This window comes from Ranitomeya variabilis, chromosome 2, assembly GCF_051348905.1.
Source record: "Ranitomeya variabilis isolate aRanVar5 chromosome 2, aRanVar5.hap1, whole genome shotgun sequence".
Lineage (NCBI taxonomy): Eukaryota > Metazoa > Chordata > Amphibia > Anura > Dendrobatidae > Ranitomeya > Ranitomeya variabilis.
The window spans coordinates 476,985,292-477,008,839 of NC_135233.1; the positions used below are offsets into that span (position 1 = coordinate 476,985,292).

At 44.0% G+C, this 23,548-nt stretch overlaps 1 protein-coding gene across 2 annotated transcripts in view; it reads left to right on the forward strand.

Moving 5' to 3' along the window:
- Nucleotides 1-23,548, forward strand: part of PNPLA2 (patatin like domain 2, triacylglycerol lipase) — a 44,893-nt gene that overhangs the window by 12,169 nt on the left and 9,176 nt on the right. For both annotated transcript variants that reach the window (XM_077287816.1, XM_077287817.1), the window contains exons 3-9: nucleotides 15,195-15,427; nucleotides 15,751-15,816; nucleotides 18,911-19,120; nucleotides 20,748-20,808; nucleotides 21,041-21,202; nucleotides 21,340-21,472; nucleotides 21,557-21,679. In XM_077287816.1, coding sequence (XP_077143931.1) covers nucleotides 15,195-15,427; nucleotides 15,751-15,816; nucleotides 18,911-19,120; nucleotides 20,748-20,808; nucleotides 21,041-21,202; nucleotides 21,340-21,472; nucleotides 21,557-21,679 — 988 coding nt within the window. The remainder of the gene's footprint in view (nucleotides 1-15,194; nucleotides 15,428-15,750; nucleotides 15,817-18,910; nucleotides 19,121-20,747; nucleotides 20,809-21,040; nucleotides 21,203-21,339; nucleotides 21,473-21,556; nucleotides 21,680-23,548) is intronic.

Sequence of the window (23,548 nt, forward strand, 5' to 3'; positions counted from 1 at the left end):
TGGTCCTGCTGCTCGGTTGTTGCCCTCCTACGGCTCACTCCACGTCTCCTGGTATCGGCGTCATGCTATGGACACTGTGCTGACAAACAGCTACTCTTCTTTCCACAACTTGCATTGATGTGCAATCCTGGAAGAGCTGCACTACCTGAGCAACTGCTGTGGGTTGTAGAAACCGCCTCATGTTACTATACAGTTCCTCTAGGGGTGGGGTCCTCTAGGGGTGAGGGCAATGACCAAATGCAAAAGTGACCATAACAGCCAAAAAGGATGGGAACAGATAAAGTGTGGTCACCCCCTGCAGAACCACTTAAGGAGGTTGTTTTGCTAGTTGCCTTTCACTTCTACTTGTTGTCTGTTCCATTTGCACAACAGCAGGAGAAATTGATTCAGTTGGTGTTAATTCAACAAGTGTGATTGACTTGGCATTGCGTTCTCTTTTTTTTTTTTTTTTTTTAAGCAGTGTACTATGTCTCTGTGCTGCATGTGTCAGTGTGTATGCATATATCTGGATGTGCTCTGTGTATGTGTGTGGTATGCAGAGCTAGTCGGTATAAAATGGATAGACTCCTATATTATATAATACATTGGATTCAGTGATACAATGCAGAATGTGCTGTAAATGTTTTCATAGTAATTTGGGAAAGTTATGAAATGTCTTATAAATGTCTGTACTGTTCCTGATCTAGGGATCTCTGCTTTTATCTGAGATGAATCAGTGCTGCACTTCATGTACATGCTCAGTAGTGACCAGTGCTGTGGAGCCGGAGGTTTGGCTGTCACGTACTGTATGGTTAGTGTTCACATTTATAAATTCCCGTAGCATCGACTGGAGTCCAAAGACATAAACCTCAGCAATTGCCCAATGAATGATCAAAATGCTGCATATTTATGCCGGCACAAATTGTTCTCAAGGACCTTGCCTGGTGCAAACTGCAGATGTGCTGCCGATTAATGTGATGGCGTACTGGGACAGTTTGATCTATTGGTGATTGTTTTGTTGCCATCATTCTTATTTAGCCAGCGTAAAGATCCCTGGAAACGAGCGCCGAAGGATTTCAATAACTCAGCTTGCGTTAATGTTTGTGTGATGGTGCAATATGTGAGCATTTGGGCGCCTATTTTAATCTTTTGCCTAGGGCTCCATTTTGTGTAAAATTGGCCCTGGGTACACTTGTCCCTTGAACACGGTTTGAGGGAATTCTGATGATGCTGAGATCAGGATGTATGAGTCCCAGACAACCCCTTTAACAAGTCTATCCTCCCTCCCAAAACGGGTAGAACTACCAAATATTGCCATGTACACAAGTCCTTGTGTTGCCATAACCTTGGCCATGCAATTAATCTGGGTATGAAAGATGGCACAACAGTGTGTCAGCATTGCAAAGTTGCATGTCAGGACTGACGCACTTGATGGGCGCACTTCCCGATACCCTGGAGTGTCTACTCATACTGCTCTTCAGCTTGCCCTCATGTACAAGTGCTCGTCAGTCATTCCTTGGCTCTGACTCAAGCAGATTGCTGCCCGCTGAATGCAGCTTTGCCAACTAGTATTACATGAGTTGAGATACCACCACCTTCAGTGGTCGCTATTTTGTAAGGCTCAATCTATTCCACGGAACTGAAATAGTATCCTGTCCAAGCACGTGGGTCTTATCTGCCAAGAAGTCAATGTGCAAATGCGCTTTAGCTGGGTACAGTTCTTGGGACACAATGTGCAAAACCTGCCAGAGACCTTCAATGAATGAAATAACTGGTATCGGTGAGGGCACGTGGCTGGCCTCACATTAAGGTTCAGGCAATGGTTAGATGTACAGGGGGCTAATGGGTGGTCCACATGGGCACTACAGACCCAAGCCGGAATTTGCTGTATTTTCTGACACCCTTTTACTATAGCCAGGGTTAACTTTTCAGTAATTTGTCGGATCCCAGAAAAACACTATAGAAGAAGGGCCAGCTACCAATCCGCATCAGTCCTCTATTGACCGGTGGTCCTTTCTTCCACCGCTATTTAGTTTTTAACCTGCTATTTTGGAGACACTGACCCTGTTATCTAGCCATCACAATATGACCCCAAGGCTATAGTCTAGGTTTCAATTAGAACAGCCTTAGGGCAGTTGCAGACGACCGTATTTTCGGCCCAAATGCGATCCAACCAAACGTTAGATCACACTTGATCCAATGTTCTATGGGGCCGTGCACATGTGCAGAGATGGAAATATACCCATCTATGCTGTGCATGGTCTTGGATATTGACTCTTGGAATTATTGGTGTGAAATACAAGCCTCATGTAGACACTATAGTGAAGAAAAAAGTCTACAGAAAGTTGGGAGGCGCAGTGAAGACTTTAGTGTTTTGCGAAGCATGTGATTTCTTGGTTCCATACTTACAGCTTTGAATGGCAATGTTGTGACCCTGCGGTATGATCGGCAGGGGGCGGCAGCACATGTGGTTGGGACACGTGAATTCTGTCAACACTCTAGAACACCGTGTTTTGGAACAAGCAGTGTTGCGCCATTTGACGGGACTGAAAATCGGGGAATGTAACCCTACTGTACTGGGTCTATTATAAGAGCATGGATTTTATTAACCTTATATTCTCCAGGATATGGAACGAAAATTTCTATAGATATTAATCGGTGTGTTCTTGTTTGTTCAGTAATGAGTTAGAAGATGATTCTACAAAGCTTTAGAAGATGATTCTACAAAGCTTTAGAAGCAAAGTCCATGTGACGGCTACAGCCATAAGCATCAGTCTCCTATACACGAAGCACAAACTCCTATGTACATGCGTAATTATATTCTGAAAATTTATCTCTGGTATGTTCAAAGTTTCTGGGTCATGTTGGGATTAACTCGGGTTCAGCTTTCATGATGTGTGTACAAAACATTCTATAGAAGTGCTCCTTATTATGCTCCATAACATAATTAGAATTTATGTAGTCAGAACCTTTTCATTATCTGGAGAGGTCTGTTCCAAGACCTGAATGGCTTTGTCTGAAGTGTGTTGTACTTCAAAACCTGTTGAATAAAACCATCTAATAAATCTTCTGAATTTGATGTTCGCGCTGCTGATCATTGAAGACAAGTCCACAAAATGCCTTCTGGGTTCTAATGTAGAAGATTGGGAGAGCCGTGCATACACATGATTGGTGAATGCGTAGCATGGGCCAAGATTGAGAAGACAACAGTCGAATAATGCTGGCAGGACTAGGACTCTCATCACCTGGCACATCTTCTCTCTCGCTGCATTTTCAGGACTGTCCCCACACTTTTTCAGGTTTGGACCTACAATGTTCCTCACTGATGGATCTTCCTAGTACCGTGCCTGAGGTGAGACCACATGCCAGCTAAAGACTTTTAGCTAAGGTGGACTACCCATTGCCATCCCTCTCTATGCTCCATCAACACCTCTTTGGCTCTACTCTCACCTGACTGCAGATCTGACCTCACAGAGCAGGAAACTTCCTGTTATTTAACCTCCCGTTAAATAACAAGATGGCGTGATTGCTTCCTAAGCGGAGCTCTCTTCAGACATCTTCAACATTCTCCATTAACCTGTTCAGCAATCACACATGACTTAGTTCTGACATAACATGGTAACAGAATGCATGAAACTAGACCTTATAGAAGATGTCTGTGCTGGGTGTAACGACCATGAACTGACTGGCTAGATATAGGTTGACCTCTTCATTTCTGGAAGGTTGCACCAAGCAACCTTTGTGGTCATTGTTGCATTCACTTTTTCAGAGCTGGGATTCTGAAGGGACCATAGGCTGCAACACCCTAATACCATATGGGACTGTGTTGTGAACTCTATTTCTGGGCTCCCTCTTGTGGTCACAAGTGGTACTGTGTGAGTGCGGTCTTTCTGCAGGTTTGTGACTGGCATCAGCTGTCTCGTTATCTGTGGGCTGGTTTTCTATTTAAGCTCACTTGGACTCTCAGTCTATGCCTGCTGTCGTTGTATTCAGTGCTATTCTGATTGCTCCTGTCTACATCCGTAATCAGTCTCTCCATGAGAAGCTAAGTTCTGTTTGCTTATTCTTGCTCATCTATGTTCAATATGTTTCCTAGAATATTATGAGTTTTGTCCAGCTTGCTAATATGTGATTTCTCTGCTTGCTGGTAGCTCTGGGGTGCTGAGTTGCTCCCCCCACATCGTTAGTTGGTGTGGGGGTTCTCGCATTCTCTGCGTGGATATTTTTGTATAGGGTTTTTTACTGACCGCACAGATCCCTTGCTATTTTCTGCTATCTAGTGTTAGCGGGCCTCATTTGCTTAACCTGTTTCATCTCTGCGTTTGTCTTTTCCTCTTAACTCACCGTTATTATTTGTGGGGGGCTGTTCTATATCTTTGGGGTTATTTCTCTGAGGCAAGTGAGGTCTTACTTTATCTCTAGGGGTAGTCAGTTTCTCAGGCCGTGAAGAGACGTCTAGGATTTCAGGAAACGTTCCACGGCTACCTTTAGTGTGTTTGGTTAGGATCAGGTTTTGCGGTCAGTCCAGTTACCACATCCCCAGAGCTTGTCCTATTTTCTCTGACTTAGCTGGTTAGATTTGTGATCCTAAGCCACTGGGATCATAACAGGACTGCCTGTAAGGTTGTCCTGCACCTAGTACGACCCCATCAGGTTAGCAGTTCTGCTTTTTCCATGTCCTTACATTGGTTATTCCCTTTGTTCCGTCACCTTTTATCTTGAACTTTTATAGAATCATCTTGTTCTATACAACATGCAGGATTTCTTGAAGCTTTATTGAGATTTGTACAGTTTTTCTATATCTTCGTCATGATCACGTAGGTTCTATTTACATCGCTCTCCTGAATTCCTGAGGTAGGCGGTGGGGAGAAGGTTAATAAATACCAAGCATACCTCTAAAATGAGGCGTTCATCTGTCAAATGAGCAGAGGCACTTCGGTCATATTTCTGTTATCTCGCCTTTAGGCATAGAGTACTGTGATGCCAAATATCTAGTTTATGAACACGTTGTACTGTGTGTTTAGATCAGAGGCTGAGAATAGACACTTATAGCGGGACAGGACGGATCCAAAATTCCAGCCTCTATAATGGCAGTCATGGCCAAAAGTGTTGGCACCCTTGAAATTGTCCCATAAAGTTATTACAATTACACATCTTTTATTCATTTTTTATTTTTTTTTTCCCTTTGGGTGTATTGGAAAAAAACAAATTAGACATAATTTCACACAAACCCCAAAATGGGTAGGACAAAATAGCTGGCACCCTCATCTTAAAAATTTTGGTTGCACACCCTTTGGAATAAGTATCTGCAATCAGTTGTTTCTTGCACCTTTCAACTGGAATTTTGGACCACTCTTCTGCAAACTGCTCCAGGCCTCTCATGTTTGAAGGCGCTTTCTCCCAACAGTAATTTAAATTTTTCTCCATGTGTACGATGGTGATTTAGATCCGCACTCATTACTGTCCACTTTAGAATTCTCTAGTGCTTTATTTGCATCCGTTTCTGGGTGCTGCTTGAAGTATTTTTGAGTCATTGTCCCGCTGGAAGACCTAGGGTGCAAACCCAGATTTCTTAGGGCTGTCCCACACGTCCAGATAATTCCGGTACCGGAATAAATCGGTACCGGAGTTATCCGTGTCCGTGTGCCTGGGAACTCACGGAGGCCATACCTGCGGCACACGTGTGCCGCCCGTATGGCGAGTGGGTACCACACGGAGCGTGTGGTACCCACTCTGCATGGTGCTGAAGCTGCGATTCATATCATCCCTGCAGCAACGTTTGCTGCAGGGAAAATATGAAGAATAGTGTTTAAAATAAAGATCCATGTGTCCGCCGCCCCCCCACCCCCTGTGCGCCCCCCCGCTGGTCAGAAAATACTTATCCGGGTCCCCCGTCGGCTGTCGCTCCTTCCTGGTCTGGCCGCGCCTCCTACTGTATGCGGTCACGTGGGGCCGCTCATTTACACTCATGAATAGGCGGCTCCGCCCCTATTGGAGGTGGAGCCACATATTCATGAGTGTAATCGGCCGCATACAGTAGAGAAGCCGCGGCCAGACCAGGAAGGAGCGACTGCCGACGGGTGATCCGGGTGAGTATTTGCTGACCAGCGGGGGGGGGCGCACAGGGGGTGGGGGGGCGGCGGACACATGGATCTTTATTTTAAACACTATCATTCATATTTTCTCTATAGCAAACGCTGCTACAGGGAAGATATGAATCGCGGCTTCAGCACCATGTGGGGGGGACAGCGCTTACTGTAGCGCTGTCTCCGGCACGCCACACGGACCCCAGACGGAGAATGTCCGTGTGAGGTCCGTGTTTTACGCGGACCCATTGACTCTATTGGGTCCGTGTAAAACGTGCCCTCCCACGAACACTGACATGTCTCCGTGTTTGGCACACGGAGACACGGTCCGCACACGGTCCGCACAAAATCAATGACATCTGAACAGATGCATTGATTTTTATGGGTCTACGTGTGTCAGTGTCTCCGGTACGGGAGGAAACTGTCACCTCACGTACCGGAGCCACTGACGTGTGAAACCGGCCTTACACTGGGCACTACATTGTCCTAAAATCCTTTGATAATCTTCAGATTTCATGATGCCTTGCACAGCAAAAGAACCCCAAAACATCTTTAAACCTCCACCATATTTGACTGTAGGTACGGTGTTCTCTTCTTCGTAGGTCCCATTCTGTTATTGTTTTTTTAAACATTAGAATGATGCGTTTTACCAAAAAGCTCTATATTTGGGCTCACCTGCCTACAAGACTCTTTCCCAGAAAGATTTTGGCTTGTGTACATTTTGGGGGAAAACTGCTATTTATTTATCTTATATATTTTTTTATTTTTTATCTGTCAGCAGTGGAGGTCCTCCTGAGTCTCCTGCAATAGCATTTCATTCAAATCTTGACTGATGGTTCGTGCTGACACTGATGCACCCCAAGCCTGCAGCACAGCTTGAATTTCTTTTGGAGTTGCTTAGCCGCCATCCAGACTATCCTGCATTGCAACCTTTCATCAATCTCTATCTGCTGTCCAGTGAGAGTAGTTACAGTGCCATGGGTTGTAAACCTCTTATGTTGTGCACGATGAGCAAAGGAACATCCAGATCCCTGGAGATGGACTTGGTAACTTTGAGATTTGATATGTTTCAAATCCTTTTTATACTTTTTTTTTTTTTTTTTTTTTTCCTCTCTCTCCTTCTTCTTCTCTCCTCCCTTTCCAGGACCCCACTTGGTGCCACAGTAAAGATCTGGTGGCATATTGCTCTGTAGATGCCATGCAGTGGCCTTTCTCTCTTTTTTTTTTTTTTTTCCCCTGGTCAATTCAGATGTTTGTGCAATTGGGCTGGAGCCACATGTGGTGTCACGGAGAGTGCCATGCCATTGCAACATTGCATCCTACAGAGACTGTCTTGAGAGGTTTTTTTTTTTTTTTTTTTTCAAACTTTTGTTGCTGATTGAAGGTTGCATGTGACTCACTTGTCGTGGACTTTAATGCAAGTTGCATGATATCTTGACTTTTCTGCAGTTAAGGCTGCCGTCACACTATCAGTATTTGGTCAGTATTTTACATCAGTATTTGTAAGCCAAAACCAGGAGTGGGTGATAAATGCAGAAGTGGTGCATATGTTTCTATTATACTTTTCCTCTAATTGTTCCACTCCTGGTTTTGGCTTACAAATACTGATGGAAAATACTGGCCAAATACTGCTAGTGTGACGGCAGCCTAATTGTGGGGTTTTGGCCAGTAAGATGTCTTTGGGCACATGGTATGCCCATGTCTTATAACTTTCCCAGCTAGTCCCAACCTCCCCCACCCCATTCTAATGGGGTTCAGGAGGGTTATCCAAGGCAGTATGTTTGTATTATGGACGTTGTAGAATGATAGGCAAAAATATATTAAACAGTTGGAGCAGAAATCGGACTGGTCACTGATCTTGCTCTTTTTCCCATTATGAGCTACAGATCTGGATTATGGACTTACCGTAATACAAAGTCGGCTGAAAATATAGTTGCCTTTCTTAATGGATTCATTGTACCAAGGGCTAATCCTCTATAAGCAGAGCTGGCTCTGGTGATTTGGAGAGCAGGGAGGTAAAGTTGTCCCTAGACTGTGTGGCTGACGCTCTGTACATGAGCTATAGACTGAATCCCGCTCTTGTGAATGCCGCTTACTCCTGGCACTCTGCCAGCACACTTGGACTTTTCTTAGAAGTGTTTCCTAGAAATGTTTATGGGACAGGGTTTTGTTTTTTTTCCTGGAATAAGGACCTTTACCTTACATACGGCTCTGCATTGTTTTCCTACTGCCTTTTATACAATGCCATTCGTTATGGTTTTTTTGTTTACATATTTACGGGCAGCATGGTGGCGCAGTGGTTAGCACTACAGCCTTGCAGCGCTGGAGTCCTGGGTTCTAATCCCACCAAGGACAACATCTGCAAAGAGTTTGTATGTTCTCTCCATGTTTGTGTGGGTTTCCTCCAGGCTCTCCGGTTTCCTCCCACATTCCAAAGACATACAAATAGGGAATTTAGATTGTGAGCTCCATCGGGGACAGTGATGATAATGTGTGCAAACTGTAAAGCGCTGCAGAATATGTTAGCGCTATATAAAAATAAAGATTACTATTATTATTACATATCATATTGTATTCGTTTAGACACCATGCTGATGAGACTACACATTTATGCTATTCCTCATGACACTGCAACATGCACGTTCTGGACAATGGAAATCTGCTAATAAAAGGGGTTGTTGTCTCATGCTTCAGCTGCGCTCCCTCTGCCTCCTGGGTTCCTGCTTGCTGGAGGATATTGCTCTCTTGATTGACAGTTTGGAAAAGTTGCATGATGGCACCACTGGCCTGAACTGCGCCCTCCTTATTGCTGCAAGAAGACAGATTTGTCTCTAAGGATTGCTGGAACATTTCTGCTTCAGAGTAGATCTTGTAAGTGCAATGCCCCTTCCCTAGGAGACCAGCCACTGCTGATGGTCCAGAGGTGGCTGGTAACTTGGGCAATGAGCAGTAAACCATAGACTCAAAAGTGCGCTGTTCAAGAACTGATTTTATACTACAAGTAAACTGAACAGAGTAGCACGTTCAACCGCAATGGGGGGCATTCGGGCCCTAATTCTTGTGATTGGCGGAGATACTAAGTGATTTGGCTGGCTTGCATCTGAGATGGCAGCCTACAATGTACAAAATGCCAGTGTTTTATGTACTGGAGTGTGTGTGTGTGTGTGTGTGTGTGTGTGTGTGTGTGTGTGTGTGTGTGTGTGTGTGTGTGTGTGTGTGTGTGTGTGTGTGTGTGTGTGTGTGTGGTGTGTGTGTGTGTGTGTGTGTGTGTGTGTGTGTGTGTGTATAAAATATATAATTTTTTTTATTATTAATAATCTTTTATCATTGGAACTGCTGTACAGACATTATGGATATTTCTAGGCCCCGTTCACACTGCCGTCGTCCTGTACTACAGTACGCTGTTATTTACTCTCTGGCACTCAGTTTAGTCTACGTTCACATTAGCGTTCGGCGCCGCAGCGTCGGCGCATGGACATGCGTTGTGCTGCGTTTTGCGACGCATGGCCGCAAGCGTTGGGCGCAGAGAACGCAACAACTTGCATTTTTTTTGCGTCCAACTTTCGGCAAAAAAGGACGCATGCGTCGCAAAACGCAGCGTTTTAGCGTGCGTTTTGTTGCGGTTTTGTGTGCGTTGCGTCGCCGACGCAGCGGCGCACAACGCAAATGTGAACGTAGCCTAATTCCTAAATATCCCAGAGCTTATTCTCCAGATTACGTCTCCACTATGTCCTGTATGATGCTCTGTCACAGGGGCCAGCGCTGGAAAGCTGCCTGCCCTCTGCTCACACATGGAGCGGAGCCAGTTCCCTAGCATAGCACATTGCTAGCTGGGCGTAAAGGGTACACGATTAAAACCTTCTTTGGCAAATTAACTCATTGACTGTCTGCAATTTGGCATATAGTCCGGTTATATCGGCATGTTTACCTATGCTCTGCTGTTTGACACTTTGCGGGATTGTTTTGGGTGGTCCATATGTCTGATATAAGCAACTCGCCAATCCCTTAATCTCTACTTTTTCACTTTTTTTTTTTTTTTTTTTTTTTTTATTTAAAGACCTTCCTCCTGCATTTTGTCACCAGTGTTGGCCACCATGTTTGCTCACTTGTGCGTTTATCACTGAAATAAAACCCCATTTTCTTTGGGATTATATGGTCTACCTGACTTTTTTTTTTTTTTTTTTCCCCTAACACTATGGGACAGTATTAGCCATAGACTCCTACATGAGCTTTATTACCTTCCATTCTACATCCCTGGGGATCGATATGGGGTTGGTACATCCCTCACGATCCTCCTTCCCCTTCTCAGCTATAACAAACTTCAGGCATGGCTTTCTACAAGATTTGTCCATTAATCCAGAGAAATGTTTGCGGTCAGACACTCCTTTTTGGAGGCGAGGGCAGGGCTCACCATCTGTGCTTTAGTTCATCCCCTAAGGTGTTTGATGGGGTTGAGTTCCAGGCTCTCATGTTCTTCAACACGAAACCACCACCCCTAACCATGCATATGCACTGGGCACAGTCTTGCTAGAACCAAAAAGGACAGTGGGACCGAATGAGAACCTGACTTTAAAGATAAGCAGTATGTCCTAAAATTTTTGTTCATAGTGTGGACCCATGGTCATAATCTTTTGGTTACTCATGTCATTCCGGCAGTGATAAACAGCATTCACATGACGGGGACATCAGCCATATGACTGTTGGAAAGGGCAGCCCACATTGCAGAGTTGTCACATTTCCAGCTGCTCGGAGGACGGGGACATTGCTGGCCTTCAGCCTCATGAACAAGTCCAGGCCTGTTATACAATGAGGTCACCTGTATATTGTGTCACTGAGCTCTCGGAGATGCACAACAAGCTCTCCCAACAAGTTTTTATAAGGGCCATTTAGGTGTGCTAGATATTCCTGATATGGACCATACGTATTTGGGATGTCATTCTTTTAACCTTTTTTCATTTGAATTGTATGTGTTGAGTTTGCCTTTCTGCATTTTACTAAATGGAACTTATTTACAAACTTTATAGAAATTGTATTTTTATGAAAATCTAGAAATTAAATACTCCATTTTTAGACCATGTTGTGATCACTCTCTTGCCTTAAACATTTCTTGCTTCAGTTATGGAGTGTGAAATCTACAAAAAATCCGCAAAATAATGAACATGAGAATACAATAATCAACAAGCACGTATTTATGTAAGTGGCCGAGAGCATATTTAGTAATTTTGGCTCTCCCAACCGTCACAAAAAATAAATATTCACAGGTGCACTACTCCAAATCAGAACATTTGAAAACCAGCGAAAGGAAATATACACACCATTTTATAATAAAATGTAAACTTTTATTCTGATATAAAATGTAACACACAAAATCACACATGACAGAATATATAAAAAAATCCGACATGCAAAAGAGAGGAAAGAACCAACCAATACACTAAAGGAAGGACACAAGTCCACAGTATGACCAGGGTGAGTAAGCTAGACCGCTTAAATAACAATAGTCACAAGCTAGTGCTCCATATGTCAAACACCTTAGGGTACCGTCACACATTGAAATTTCCATCGCTACGACGTTACGATTCGTGACGTTCTAGTGATATCGTTACGATATCGCTGTGTCTGACACGCTACTGCGATCAGACACCCTGCTGAGAATCGTACGTCGTAGCAGATCGTTTGGAACTTTCTTTCGTCGCTTGATCACCCGCTGACATCGCTGGATCGTTGTGTGTGACAGCGATCCAGCGATGTCTTCGCTTGTAACCAGGGTAAACATCGGGTAACTAAGCGCAGGGCCGCGCTTAGTAACCCGATGTTTACCCTGGTTACAAGCGTAAACGTAAAAAAACAAACCGTACATACTCACCCGTCAGTGTCCTTCAGGTCCCTTGCCGTCTGCTTCCTGCTCTGAGTGCCGGCCGGAAAGTGAGAGCAGAGCGCAGCGGTGCTGCGCTCTGCTCTCAGTGTACGGCTGCACTCAGAGCAGGAAGCAGACGGCAAGGGACCTGAAGGACACCGACGGGTGAGTATGTGCTGTTTGTTTTTTTACGTTTACGCTGGTAACCAGGGTAAACATCGGGTTACTAACCGCGGCCCTGCGCTTAGTTACCCGATGTTTACCCTGGTTACCCGGGGACTTCGGCATCGCTCCAGCGCCGTGATTGCAACGTGTGACCGCAGTCTACGACGCTGGAGCGATGATTATACGACGCTGCGACGTCACGAATCGTTCAGTCGCAGCGATGAAAATTTCAATGTGTGACGGTACCCTAAGACCCATATTGTAATCTAATTTCTCCCATATTCGCATATATTAGTGGAATGGAGTGTAAGCTCACCCATAGTTGGTCCAGACTATTGCGTGGCCTTCCCACAGCACCTGACGCGCGTTTCGTCTGATCGCTTTCTCAAAGAATACATCTTCCAGAATAAAAAAAAAAAAAACACTGTAATCCATGTCTGTGATAGTTTTCAACCTGGATGGCACCAAGATGCAATTGTCCAGGCTGAAAACCACTGAAGAATGAGCTGCTGTGAGCACCGCATCCGTGACCAGTGGTGACATCCCTGAGACTGTTCCTAGCCGGGCCTATGAATTGCAGTGACCTTAGATCACTGCAAGCACAGTGAGCTTTTTTTTTTTTTTTTCTATTTTCCTGCCTGTGCTAGCGGTGATCTCGCTGACGTCACCACAGTTCACCGTGCCGCCGCAAGGAATAACACAGGGCCCTATGCGAGGGGTGCGATGATGCCGGATATGTACAATGAACACATCCGGCATCATCGTGTCCCAGAAGGGGGCGGGGCTTAGCGCCGAGCGGGTTTGCCGCTCCGATACCGCCGGCCATCCTGAACGTGGACACGTCACTCTTACTGTGGGGAAACTATGGATTCTTTCATCTTCGAACAGGTGAGGGATTTTTTTTCCTCAAGCAGATTTTCAAGCCACTGAGACTAAAAGGGAAGTTTTGGGTTTTAACTTGCTATTTGGCTGGATGTTCTGTTTTCCTGGAAATATTTCTGATGGCTTATAAGATTTTGCTTCTATAAATTCTCCATTTGTTCGGACATATGACTAGAACGATGTATGACTAAAAATCCGTTGCAGTGTTCCCCGCCCCTCTATAATAAAACCTGACCATAGAGCTATTGTGTAAGGCTACTTTCACACATCAGGTTTTTTGTTTCAGGCACAATGGGATCCTTTTGTTTTCAAATCTTGCCAGTTTCTTTTTTACACCAGATCCGTTTTTTTGAGTCGTATTAGCGCCGGATTGCGCCTGATGCCCATACGTTTCATCCATTTTTTTCTTTTTTTTTTCTTTTATATATATTTTCTTTTTCCGGATCCGTCTAAATAGTAGTTTCCAGCTGACGGAGAAAACGTCCAGAGGAACTTTTTTTTTTTTTTTTTTTTTGAGCGAAAAAAGCGCATAGTGACAGAACCGGCCAAAAACGCGTGAAACGGAGATGTGAAACAATGAATCCGGCGTCCGGATCCAGTTTTCCAAGCATTTTCCATTGAAATCATGCAGATTTTCCGCTCTGGGGTCGCTCGCGGTCTCAAACGGATCCATTGCATTGGTTTTTTTCATTATTTGCAACAGATCCATTTTTAGCCAGAGTGTTAGTCTACGTTCACATTTGCGGTCTGCGCTGCAGCGTCAGGCGCCGCAGCGTCGCCGCATGCGTCATGCGCCCCTATATTTAACATGGGGGCGCATGGACATGCGTCGCACTTGCGTTTTGCGCCGCATGCGTCACAAATGTGAACGTAGCCTTAGCCAGATTCTGCCTGAAACAAAAAAACCTGATGTGTGAAAGCAGCCTAAGGCTGCTTTCACACTAGCGTCGGCACGGGGCCATCGCTATGCGTCGGCCCGACGTGCGTTGTGAAAATAATGCCCGACGTGGGCAGCGGAAGCAGTCTTACGACGCTTCCGCTGCCCCATTGTAAGGTCCGGGGAGGAGGGGGCGGAGTTTCGGCCGCGCATGCACGGTCAAAAATGGCAGACACGACTCGCAAAAAAAAAGTTACATGTAGCGTTTTTTTGTGCCGACGGTCCGCCAAAACACGACGCAGCCGTCGCACGACAGTTGCGACGTGTGGCCATACGTCGCAATGCGTCGCTAATGTTAGTCTATGGGGAAAAAACGCATCCTGCAGACAGCTTTGCAGGATGCGCTTTTTTCTCCTAAACTACGCATTGCGATGTACAGCCAACAACGCTAGTGTGAAAGTAGCCTAAGAGATCCACCTCCTCAGTAGAGGGAACTTGTGGAAAATTGTGCAGTTACCGAACTTTCTGTTCTCAATGTCAACATGAGTTTTATCGTAATAAGAGCACATTTCCAGAAAGTGCTACTTATGCCGAAGCCTCGGTGATGTTTAAGCCCTAGCTCAACTCCTCACTTGGCGTTTCACCATTGAGCATTCTCCCAGAAACAAGTCATATTTTCTGCCTTCCAAGATGAACCCCCGTCCCATACATGTCTCCACCTGAGTTTGTCACAGCTGCTCCATCGTGGGTTGTCACAAAGCTGTCCCTAAAGAGCAAATCTGCCCGGGTATACAGTTAATGATTTTTGTGATGAGCGAGTGTGCTCGTTACTTGGGTTTCTCCGAGCATGCCCAGGTGGTCTCCGAGTATTTGGATGTGCTCAGAGATTTAGTTTGTCGACGCAGCTGCATGATTTGCAGCTGCTAGACAGCCTGAATACATGTGGGGATTGCCTGTTGGGCAACTCCCATATGTATTTAAGCTGTCTAGCAGCTGCAATTGGTGCAGCTGTGTCGACAAACTAAATCTCTAAGCACATCCAAATATTCAGAGAACCTCAAGTAAAGAGCATGTCGCTCATCGCGATTAGCTATCCTTTGTTTCTTGATTGCTCAAAAACTAGACTTTTTTTTTTTTTTTTTCTTTAAATGTGCATCTAGATAATTTGACAGCCCATGTGGGAGCTGTCGTGGTGGCCATCTTGGTTGTCCCTTCGATTTGATTATCGTATGATGTAGCAATTTTTAAAAGAGATGTTATTTCAATGTCCAGTTATGGAGTATTTGGTTGATGTATGTTTGTTTTTGTTCAAATGAGTGGACTGACATGCAAGGATTTTACCTCCTAGGAGAGGCAGGAGCTAACATCATTGAGGTCTCCAAGGAGGCGAGGAAGCGGTTCCTGGGCCCTCTGCATCCATCGTTTAATCTGGTGAAGATTATTCGGAATTGCCTATACAAGACGTTGCCAGACGATGCACACGAGCGCTCTTGTGGAAGACTGGGGATATCCCTGACACGGGTGTCTGATGGGGAGAACGTGCTGCTGACTCAGTTCAACACCAAGGAGGAGCTCATACAGGTAATGGCCGGAGTCACCACGGACGGGAAACTGGAATATGTGCATGTTTGAATGAGGCCAAAATCCCACTTCCATGTTGCAACTGTAGCAATAGAGGGTATTGGGCTCTGTACACAAGGTCCTACATTGGGGAGTATAGCTACGCTGTAAGGCCCCCGTGGCATTGTATAGTCTCAATATTATTTTGCCAATTTCAGGTGACTAGAGGGCCTGTGCTGATGTCTGATGTTTTATGCCAAACCTAGACAAACATTGTGCCTCATGTAGCTGTTCTAACAAGAAGCCTTCCAGTGTAACATTGGCCAATGTGTCCTGTTTTTCAGGCCTGTGTATGCAGCACATTTATACCTGTATACTGTGGACTTATCCCTCCGTGTCTACAGGGAGTGGTGAGTATACACCATGTTGTCTTTATGGGAACGCTCCAATAAATATACTCTGCCCCAGGGCTGTGGAGACTCCTAAAATGTATAATAAATTGGGTACAGGGTTACAATGCATAATTTGGAGAAAGTAATGAAATTTACAATATAATTGTCTAAGGGGTACTTCCGTCTGTCTGTCCTGGATATTCATTGGTTGCAGCCTCTGTCATGGAAATCCAAGTCGCTGATTGGTCGTGGCAAAACGCCCACGACCATTGCCACGACCAATCAGCGCCGGGCACAGTCTGGCGGCAAAATGGCCGCTCTTTCCTCCCCGCAGTCAGTGCCCGCTCCATACTCCCCTCACACAGGGTTAATGCCAGCGTTACCGGAGCACGGTGTAACGCACTCCGGTTACGCAGCTATTAACCCTGTGTGACCCACTTTTTTACTATTGATGCTGCGTATGCAGCATCAATAGTAAAAAGATCTAATGTTACAAATAAGAATAATACAAAAAAAATAAAAGTTATTCCCACCCTCCGACGTCGCCCGCTGTCCTCGGCAGTGCAAGCGGCAGGTTCCAGTGCCAAGGATGCTATGCGAGAAGGACATGTGACCGCGACGTCATCACAGGTCCTGCACTCATACCAACCCTGGGACCGGAAGCTGCCGCGTGCACCGCACACAGGCGCCAGGACTTCAAGGGGCCTTTGGAAGGTGAGTATGTTTATTTTTTATGTTAAATCTTTTTTAACCACGCATATAGTGCCCACATTGCTATATACTACGTGGGCTGTGTTATATACTACATCTCTGTGCTATATACTAACGTGGCTATGTTATATGCTGCGTGGCTGCTATATACTGCGTGGGCTGTGTTATATATTACATGGCCAGTGTTATATACTGCGGGGGCTGTGCTATATACTGTGTGGCTGCTATATACTGTGTGGCTGCTATATACTGTGTGGCTGCTATATACTGTGTGGCTGCTATATACTGCGTGGGCTGTTATATAGTACGTGGGCTGTGTTATATACTGCATGGCCACTGTTATATACTGCGTGGCCTGTATTAACACACTGGGTATTCTACAGTATGTATGTATGTATATAGCAGCCACGTAGTATTTGTCTGCTATATACTACATGGCTCCTATATACTATGTAGATGCTACATACATACATACATACATACATACATACATACATACATACATACATACATACATACATACATACATACATACTCTAGAATACCCGATGCGTTAGAATCGGGCCACCATCTAGTTTCCTATAAATGTCTTGTTCTGTTCCTGATCTGGGCTTTTAGCTGAGATGAATCTGTGCTGCACTTTATGCACATGCTCATTAGTGACCAGTCCTGTGGAGTCGGAGCAATGTCAGAGGTTTGGCTTAAGGACTCCACAGTCCTGCTCTGCCCCGAGGAAGTTCAGGCGGTGCCGGACGTGCAGCTGTGAGTTGATGTAGAATATTACTGAAGAGACCATATGCAGCCATGGGACTTGGTGATGGTGCCAGCCGCTACTCACTACATTAGCACACCAACAAAGAAATACTTTAAATATGGGCCAAGGTAGAAATTAAAATCACATTTTATTAAACAAACCAAAAAAAAGTTATGACATAATAGAATTTCGTAATAACGAGGAGAGTAGAGAGATACCCAAGAAATACATGTAAAAAAAAGGGTATGAGATGTTAACTACTGTGATCTTAACCTCTCTATATAATGGTCAACATCTCATACCCAAGAAAGTAGCCACAGATCCGAGTGTCCACCACGCCCGACGTACGTTTCGCATGTAGATGCTTCGTCCACCTGTGACGTCATATATAAATCACAGACTTACATGTGACTTCTATTATACTCTGTAACTATTTATTATACCTAGCACTGGTCATATCCACCTGTTTGTACATTCCTTTTTTAGCTATGGAGCTTTATCCTATATATTATCCTTGCTACCTTGCACTGTCTTTGTGCTTAACTTGGATTATAATATACATAATATATACATAATATAATGTATAATTTAAACCATGCCTATGTACTGATTAGTAAACACCTTTTTTACGTGTATACTTTGATGGGTATCTCTCTACAGTCCCTTATCTTTATCAGTGAACTTTGCTCATACCCACCAATTTTTTGCCTTCCTTGTGCAAATTATTTATGGTTCGGGCTTTCCATCATGTCACCTCATCTGTGGTTTTTCATCATTTTTAAGAAATTCTATTTTGTCGTATACCTCTTTTTATGGTTTAACAAAATGTGATTTTTAATTTCTACCTTGGCCCATATTTAAAGTATTTCTTTGTTTGTTAAACACATTTTAAGGCCTCTAATGTAGGATTCTCATTGGTGTCTCTACTCACTACATTGGCAGCACCTCTGGCGAAAGCATTATTACATCTGATAACCGTGAATGCAGGGTATTAGAGCGGACATTTGGTGGCTGGATTTCATTGTGCGTCTTGCTCGATGTTCCTGGTAAAATGTTAATGTGGGCAATGACCCAGTTAAAAGCTAATTGGTTACATCACAGCATGGTGACCGTTTGGCACAACAGCATCATAGCCCAGACTGTGTGCTCTTCAATTCTGCTAGCTTGGGCAGCTTTGTCTCTGCGTCACGGGAGCACTTAATCTGTGCTACAGAGCAGCACTTGCAAGCTTCACAGTAAAGAGCCTGTAAGCGCTGCGCTCTTTGCATAGGAAACCCGCCAGCTCTGATGTTTTGCTGCTTGTTACCAGCTATCTTTTGCAAACAATATAATTTTACTAATGCTCCATTCTCAATAACTGAAGGGTTTTTAAGAGGTAAATTACAAAGTTGCTTGTTCGTACAAGTGCTTTCTAATTTTCCCCATTTAACACCAGACAACCCCTTTAAGCTGTAGATCACCTGTGGGTGTACTGGGTATTGGTATACATTCACCCTGTACTTGGCATGTAAAGTACAGGAGTGCTGGCGGTGACAGGAATTTTGGCCGATCACCGCAATGGGTCAGAAGGTAGATTTTCAGAGTTTTCATGGCTGTAAGCTTACAGATGTGCTAATTTCTAACCAGTTTGTTTCCGCCTTGTTTCAGAGGTACGTAGATGGTGGGATTTCTGATAACCTCCCTCAGTATGAGCTGAAGAACACCATTACCGTCTCTCCCTTCTCCGGTGAGAGTGACATTTGTCCCCGTGATGGCTGCACCAACATCCACGAGCTCAGGGTCACCAACACAAGCATCCAGTTTAACCTCAGTAACTTGTACCGACTGTCCAAAGCCTTGTTCCCTCCAGAACCGCAGGTATCGGAACACTGATCAGACCATCCGTGCCATGTCCTATATCTGGTGCATGCAGCTGGTTGGGCTGGAAGGGGTTATCACCATGTTGGGGGGTCTTTAGTTGATGTGCACACTGGTTTAAAATGCTCACTTCGTATAATTCCTTGTTTCACTAGTGTCAGAATGAAGACTTGAGTACACAGGAGACCTTAGCAATATCTTAGCCCATACTTGCCTGACAGTAATGGCCCGATAATTATCTAATGACCCCATTACACAAGACCATAATTGTTTAATGTCTAAACTTGCTGGTAATCGCCCAACAGGGGTAGAAAGTGCTAGTTCTTCGGGTGCGATTACGGTACTTTTAAGCCAGACTAGACCGTCTAAATCTGCAGCACGCCGCCCCATCTGAATAGGTGATGTCCTTCTGATAATACGATCACTCGGCCCGTACAATCTAATGTTGGCGGCTTTTCTGTACACAAACCGTTCATCAGGCTGTGTAAAGAACCATTGATCGGTGGTCTTCTAATAGCCTGGATCAGCTTGTGTACAGGGGCATAAGGCAGTGTGGCCAGAAGCCTGGCTTTGACACATCATTGCAGACCTGTACTGCCACCTAGTGGTAGAAAATGGGTAACTTGGATTCCTCTTGTAACTTCTAAGTCACATTAAAGAATGGTTTATACTAAATGCCCTCTACGTTTTTGCAAGAGAAGGCTTCTTTGCAGACTTTTTTTTATTTATAGCTGAAAAAAAAAATGTACAAAACCCCTTAATTTTCTTTGTTAGAGAATTCCATAAAAAATCGGATACTATACCATTGCATTGTGTGAACGAGCCTCTATGGCGGAACAATGCAGACGCTGTGTTGGGCTATGTTCATATGCACAGTAATCCTCCTCTAGAACTGATCCAGCAGCAATCCATTGACAAGTTGCGCAGACACCACTTTTTTTTTTTTTTTTTTTTTTTTTTGGGTAATTTTGTTTTTTGCTTACTGGATCATTTTCATATAGATTTATTTTTTCCACCCACACTAAGCAAAAAATAAACCCTTTCCAAAAGAGGAAAAATCAGATTGATAAGATGATTACTGGACACTTTGCCTTGCTCAGCATTAGAACTGAACCTCAAGATTGACATCTGGACACAGAAGGCAAACTGTCTTTTGTAAGCTTGTCGGTGCATCAGGTGAACTGTCCGGGCTCATGTAATGGTGGCTTTTACATTCCCAATCATTTACTTTGTCACACCCAGACTAAAAAGAAATTCCAATATGTGGGCTGTGATGGTGAAGAAAAGGCAAGAATGCTGTGTTTAGTTCCACTTGTAGTACGCCATATACTATGTACACCATAGGCGGTAGGTACAGTGTACTCTGCTTTGGTAAACACGGCGTAGATAAGTCAGATCGACTATAAATTACTGTTCCCTAGGAGGCCTTATAAATCCGCTACAGAACATCTTGATTTTAACTCAATTTGTTATACACAAAACCTCTGTAAAGACCACCTAAGCTCTGGGAAGCCCATTTATCAGGCGTGTTCTCTGCACTGGCTTTCTTGAGGAGCACCACTCTAGGAGAACTTTATTTATTTATTTTATTTGTGTAAATTGTCTATTTAACCCTTTATTTCTGTAGGTTTTGAAAGATATGTGCAAGCAGGGGTACAGGGACGCTTTGCATTTCTTAAAAAAGAATGGTGCGTATATCCTTTTTCACTGATGCGTTATAACACACCAATTAATAGTTTTCGTTACTAGATTATGTATAAACTTGGGTACCATTTTGTTTTAGATAAGCCCCTTAATAAATCTGCCATTACTACCACCCCAAAAAAAGAAAAAAAAAGTCAATGAAATGGTAAATTTAAATTGAGCTAAGACTAGAGGAAATTCCTCATGTTTGTGTTATTTTTTTTTTGGTCACCATAGGGCTGCTGAATCGGCCGCGGGTCATGAGATACCTGGCTCTGCCAGCACCTGCCAATGAAAATGAAGAGGGCAGTGAGCGGGAGGATCAGGTGGCAGAGAGTGCTGCAGCCGAGGAGGCCGAGCAACATGTGTTTGAGCATCTTCCCCAGAGACTGAACCAAGGTAAGATGCGCTACTACATTCCATGTGGTAAATGCATTGGATGTGTCCATACATTAAAAAATAAAAAAATTCCTGCCCCATATTGTACCATCCTTCTTGGATCCAACCTCTCACGATCTCCTTCCTTCCCTGCTCAGCTCTTCTGGAGGCTTGTACTGAGAAGCGTAGTATGTACCTCTCCATCGCCAACCTGCTGCCTGTACGTATGGCATCCGCCTTAATGCTGCCATACACTTTACCACTAGAGTCCGCATTATCCTTCACCGTCAGGTATGATATGGAGTAAGGGGCTAAATCTGCCACCACTGTGTGGATGCTCATGTTAAGATTTTCAAATTTCCTGTTCTCTTTCAGGATACTGGAATGGCTTCCTGATGTCCCAGAGGATATCCGATGGATTAAGGAACAGACCAGAAAAGTATGTCGCTATGTCCTGAGGAAGGTGAAGAAGAAGCTGGGGAGCCAAATTTCTGCCAGGTACACACTTTTGCATCTTCTTGTAAACTAGATGTTCACATACGGTGCTTTCTGTAAAAAAAAAAGTGTGTATACAGTTGTGGCCAAAAGTATTGACACCCCTCCAATTCTGTCTGATAATACTCAGTTTCTTCCTGAAAACGATTGCAAACACAAATTCTTCAGTATTATTATCTTCATTTAATTTGTCTTAAATGAAAAAAACACAAAAGAGAATGAAGCAAAAAGCAAAACATTGATCATTTCACACAAAACTCCAAAAATGGGCCAGACAAAAGTATTGGCACCCTCAGCCTAATACTTGGTTGCACAACCTTTATCCAAAATAACTGCGACCAACCGCTTCCGGTAACCATCAATGAGTTTCTTACAATGCTCTGCTGGAATTTTAGACCATTCTTCTTTGGCAAACTGCTCCGGGTGCCTTCTCCAAACTGCCATTTTTAGATCTCTCCAGAGGTGTTCTATGGGATTCAGGTCTGGACTCATTGCTGGCCACCTTAGAAGTCTCCAGTGCTTTCTCTCAAACCATTTTCTAGTGCTTTTTGAAGTGTGTTTTGGGTCATTGTCCTGCTGGAAGACCCATGACCTCTGAGGGAGACCCAGCTTTCTCACACTGGGCCCTACATTATACTGCAAAATTTGTTGGTAGTCTTCAGACTTCATAACGCCATGCACACGGTCAAGCAGCCCAGTGCCAGAGGCAGCAAAGCAACCCCAAAACATCAGGGAACCTCCGCCATGTTTGACTGTAGGGACCGTGTTCTTTTCTTTGAATGCCTCTTCTTTTTTTTTTTTTTTCTCCTGTAAACTCTATGTTGATGCCTTTGCCCAAAAAGCTCTACTTTTCTCATCTGACCAGAGAACATTCTTCCAAAACGTTTTAGGCTTTTTCAGGTAAGTTTTGGCAAACTCCAGCCTAGCTTTTTTATGTCTCGGGGTAAGAAGTGGGGTCTTCCTGGGTCTCCTACCATACAGTCCCTTTTCATTCAGACGCCGACGGATAGTACGGGTTTACACTGTTGTACCCTCGGACTGCAGGGCAGCTTGAACTTGTTTGGATGTTAGTCGAGGTTCTTTATCCAACATCCGCACAATCGTGCGTTGAAATCTCTTGTCAATTTTTCTTTTCCGTCCACATCTAGGGAGGGTAGCCACAGTGCCATGGGCTTTAAACTTCTTGATGACACTGTACACGGTAGACACAGAAACATTCAGGTCTTTGGAGGTGGACTTGTAGCCTTGAGATTGCTCATGCTTCCTCACAATTTGGTTTCTCAAGTCCTCAGACAGTTCTTTGGTCTTCTTTCTTTTCTCCATGCTTAATGTGGTACACACAAGTACACAGGACAGAGGTTGAGTCAACTTTAACCCCTTAGTGACAGAGCCAATTTGGTACTTAATGACCGAGCCAATTTTTACAATTCTGACCAGTGTCACTTTATGAGGTTATAACTCTGGAACGCTTTATCGGATCCCGCTGATTCTGAGATTGTTTTTTCGTGACATGTTGTACTTCAAGTTAGTGGTAACATTTCTTCGATATTACTTGCGATTATTTATGAAAAAAATGGAAATATGGCGAAAATTTTTAAAATTTTGCAATTTTCAAACTTTGTATTTTTATGCCCTTAAATCAGAGAGATATGTCACAAAAAATAGTTAATAAATAACATTTCTCACATGTCTACTTTACATCAGCACAATTTTGGAAACAATTTTTTTTTTTGTTAGGGAGTTATAAGGGTTAAAAGTTGACCAGCAATTTCTCATTTTTACAACACCATGTTTTTTTTAGGGACCACATCACCTTTGAAGTGATTTTGAGGGGTCTATATGATAGAAAATAACCAAGTGTGACACCATTCT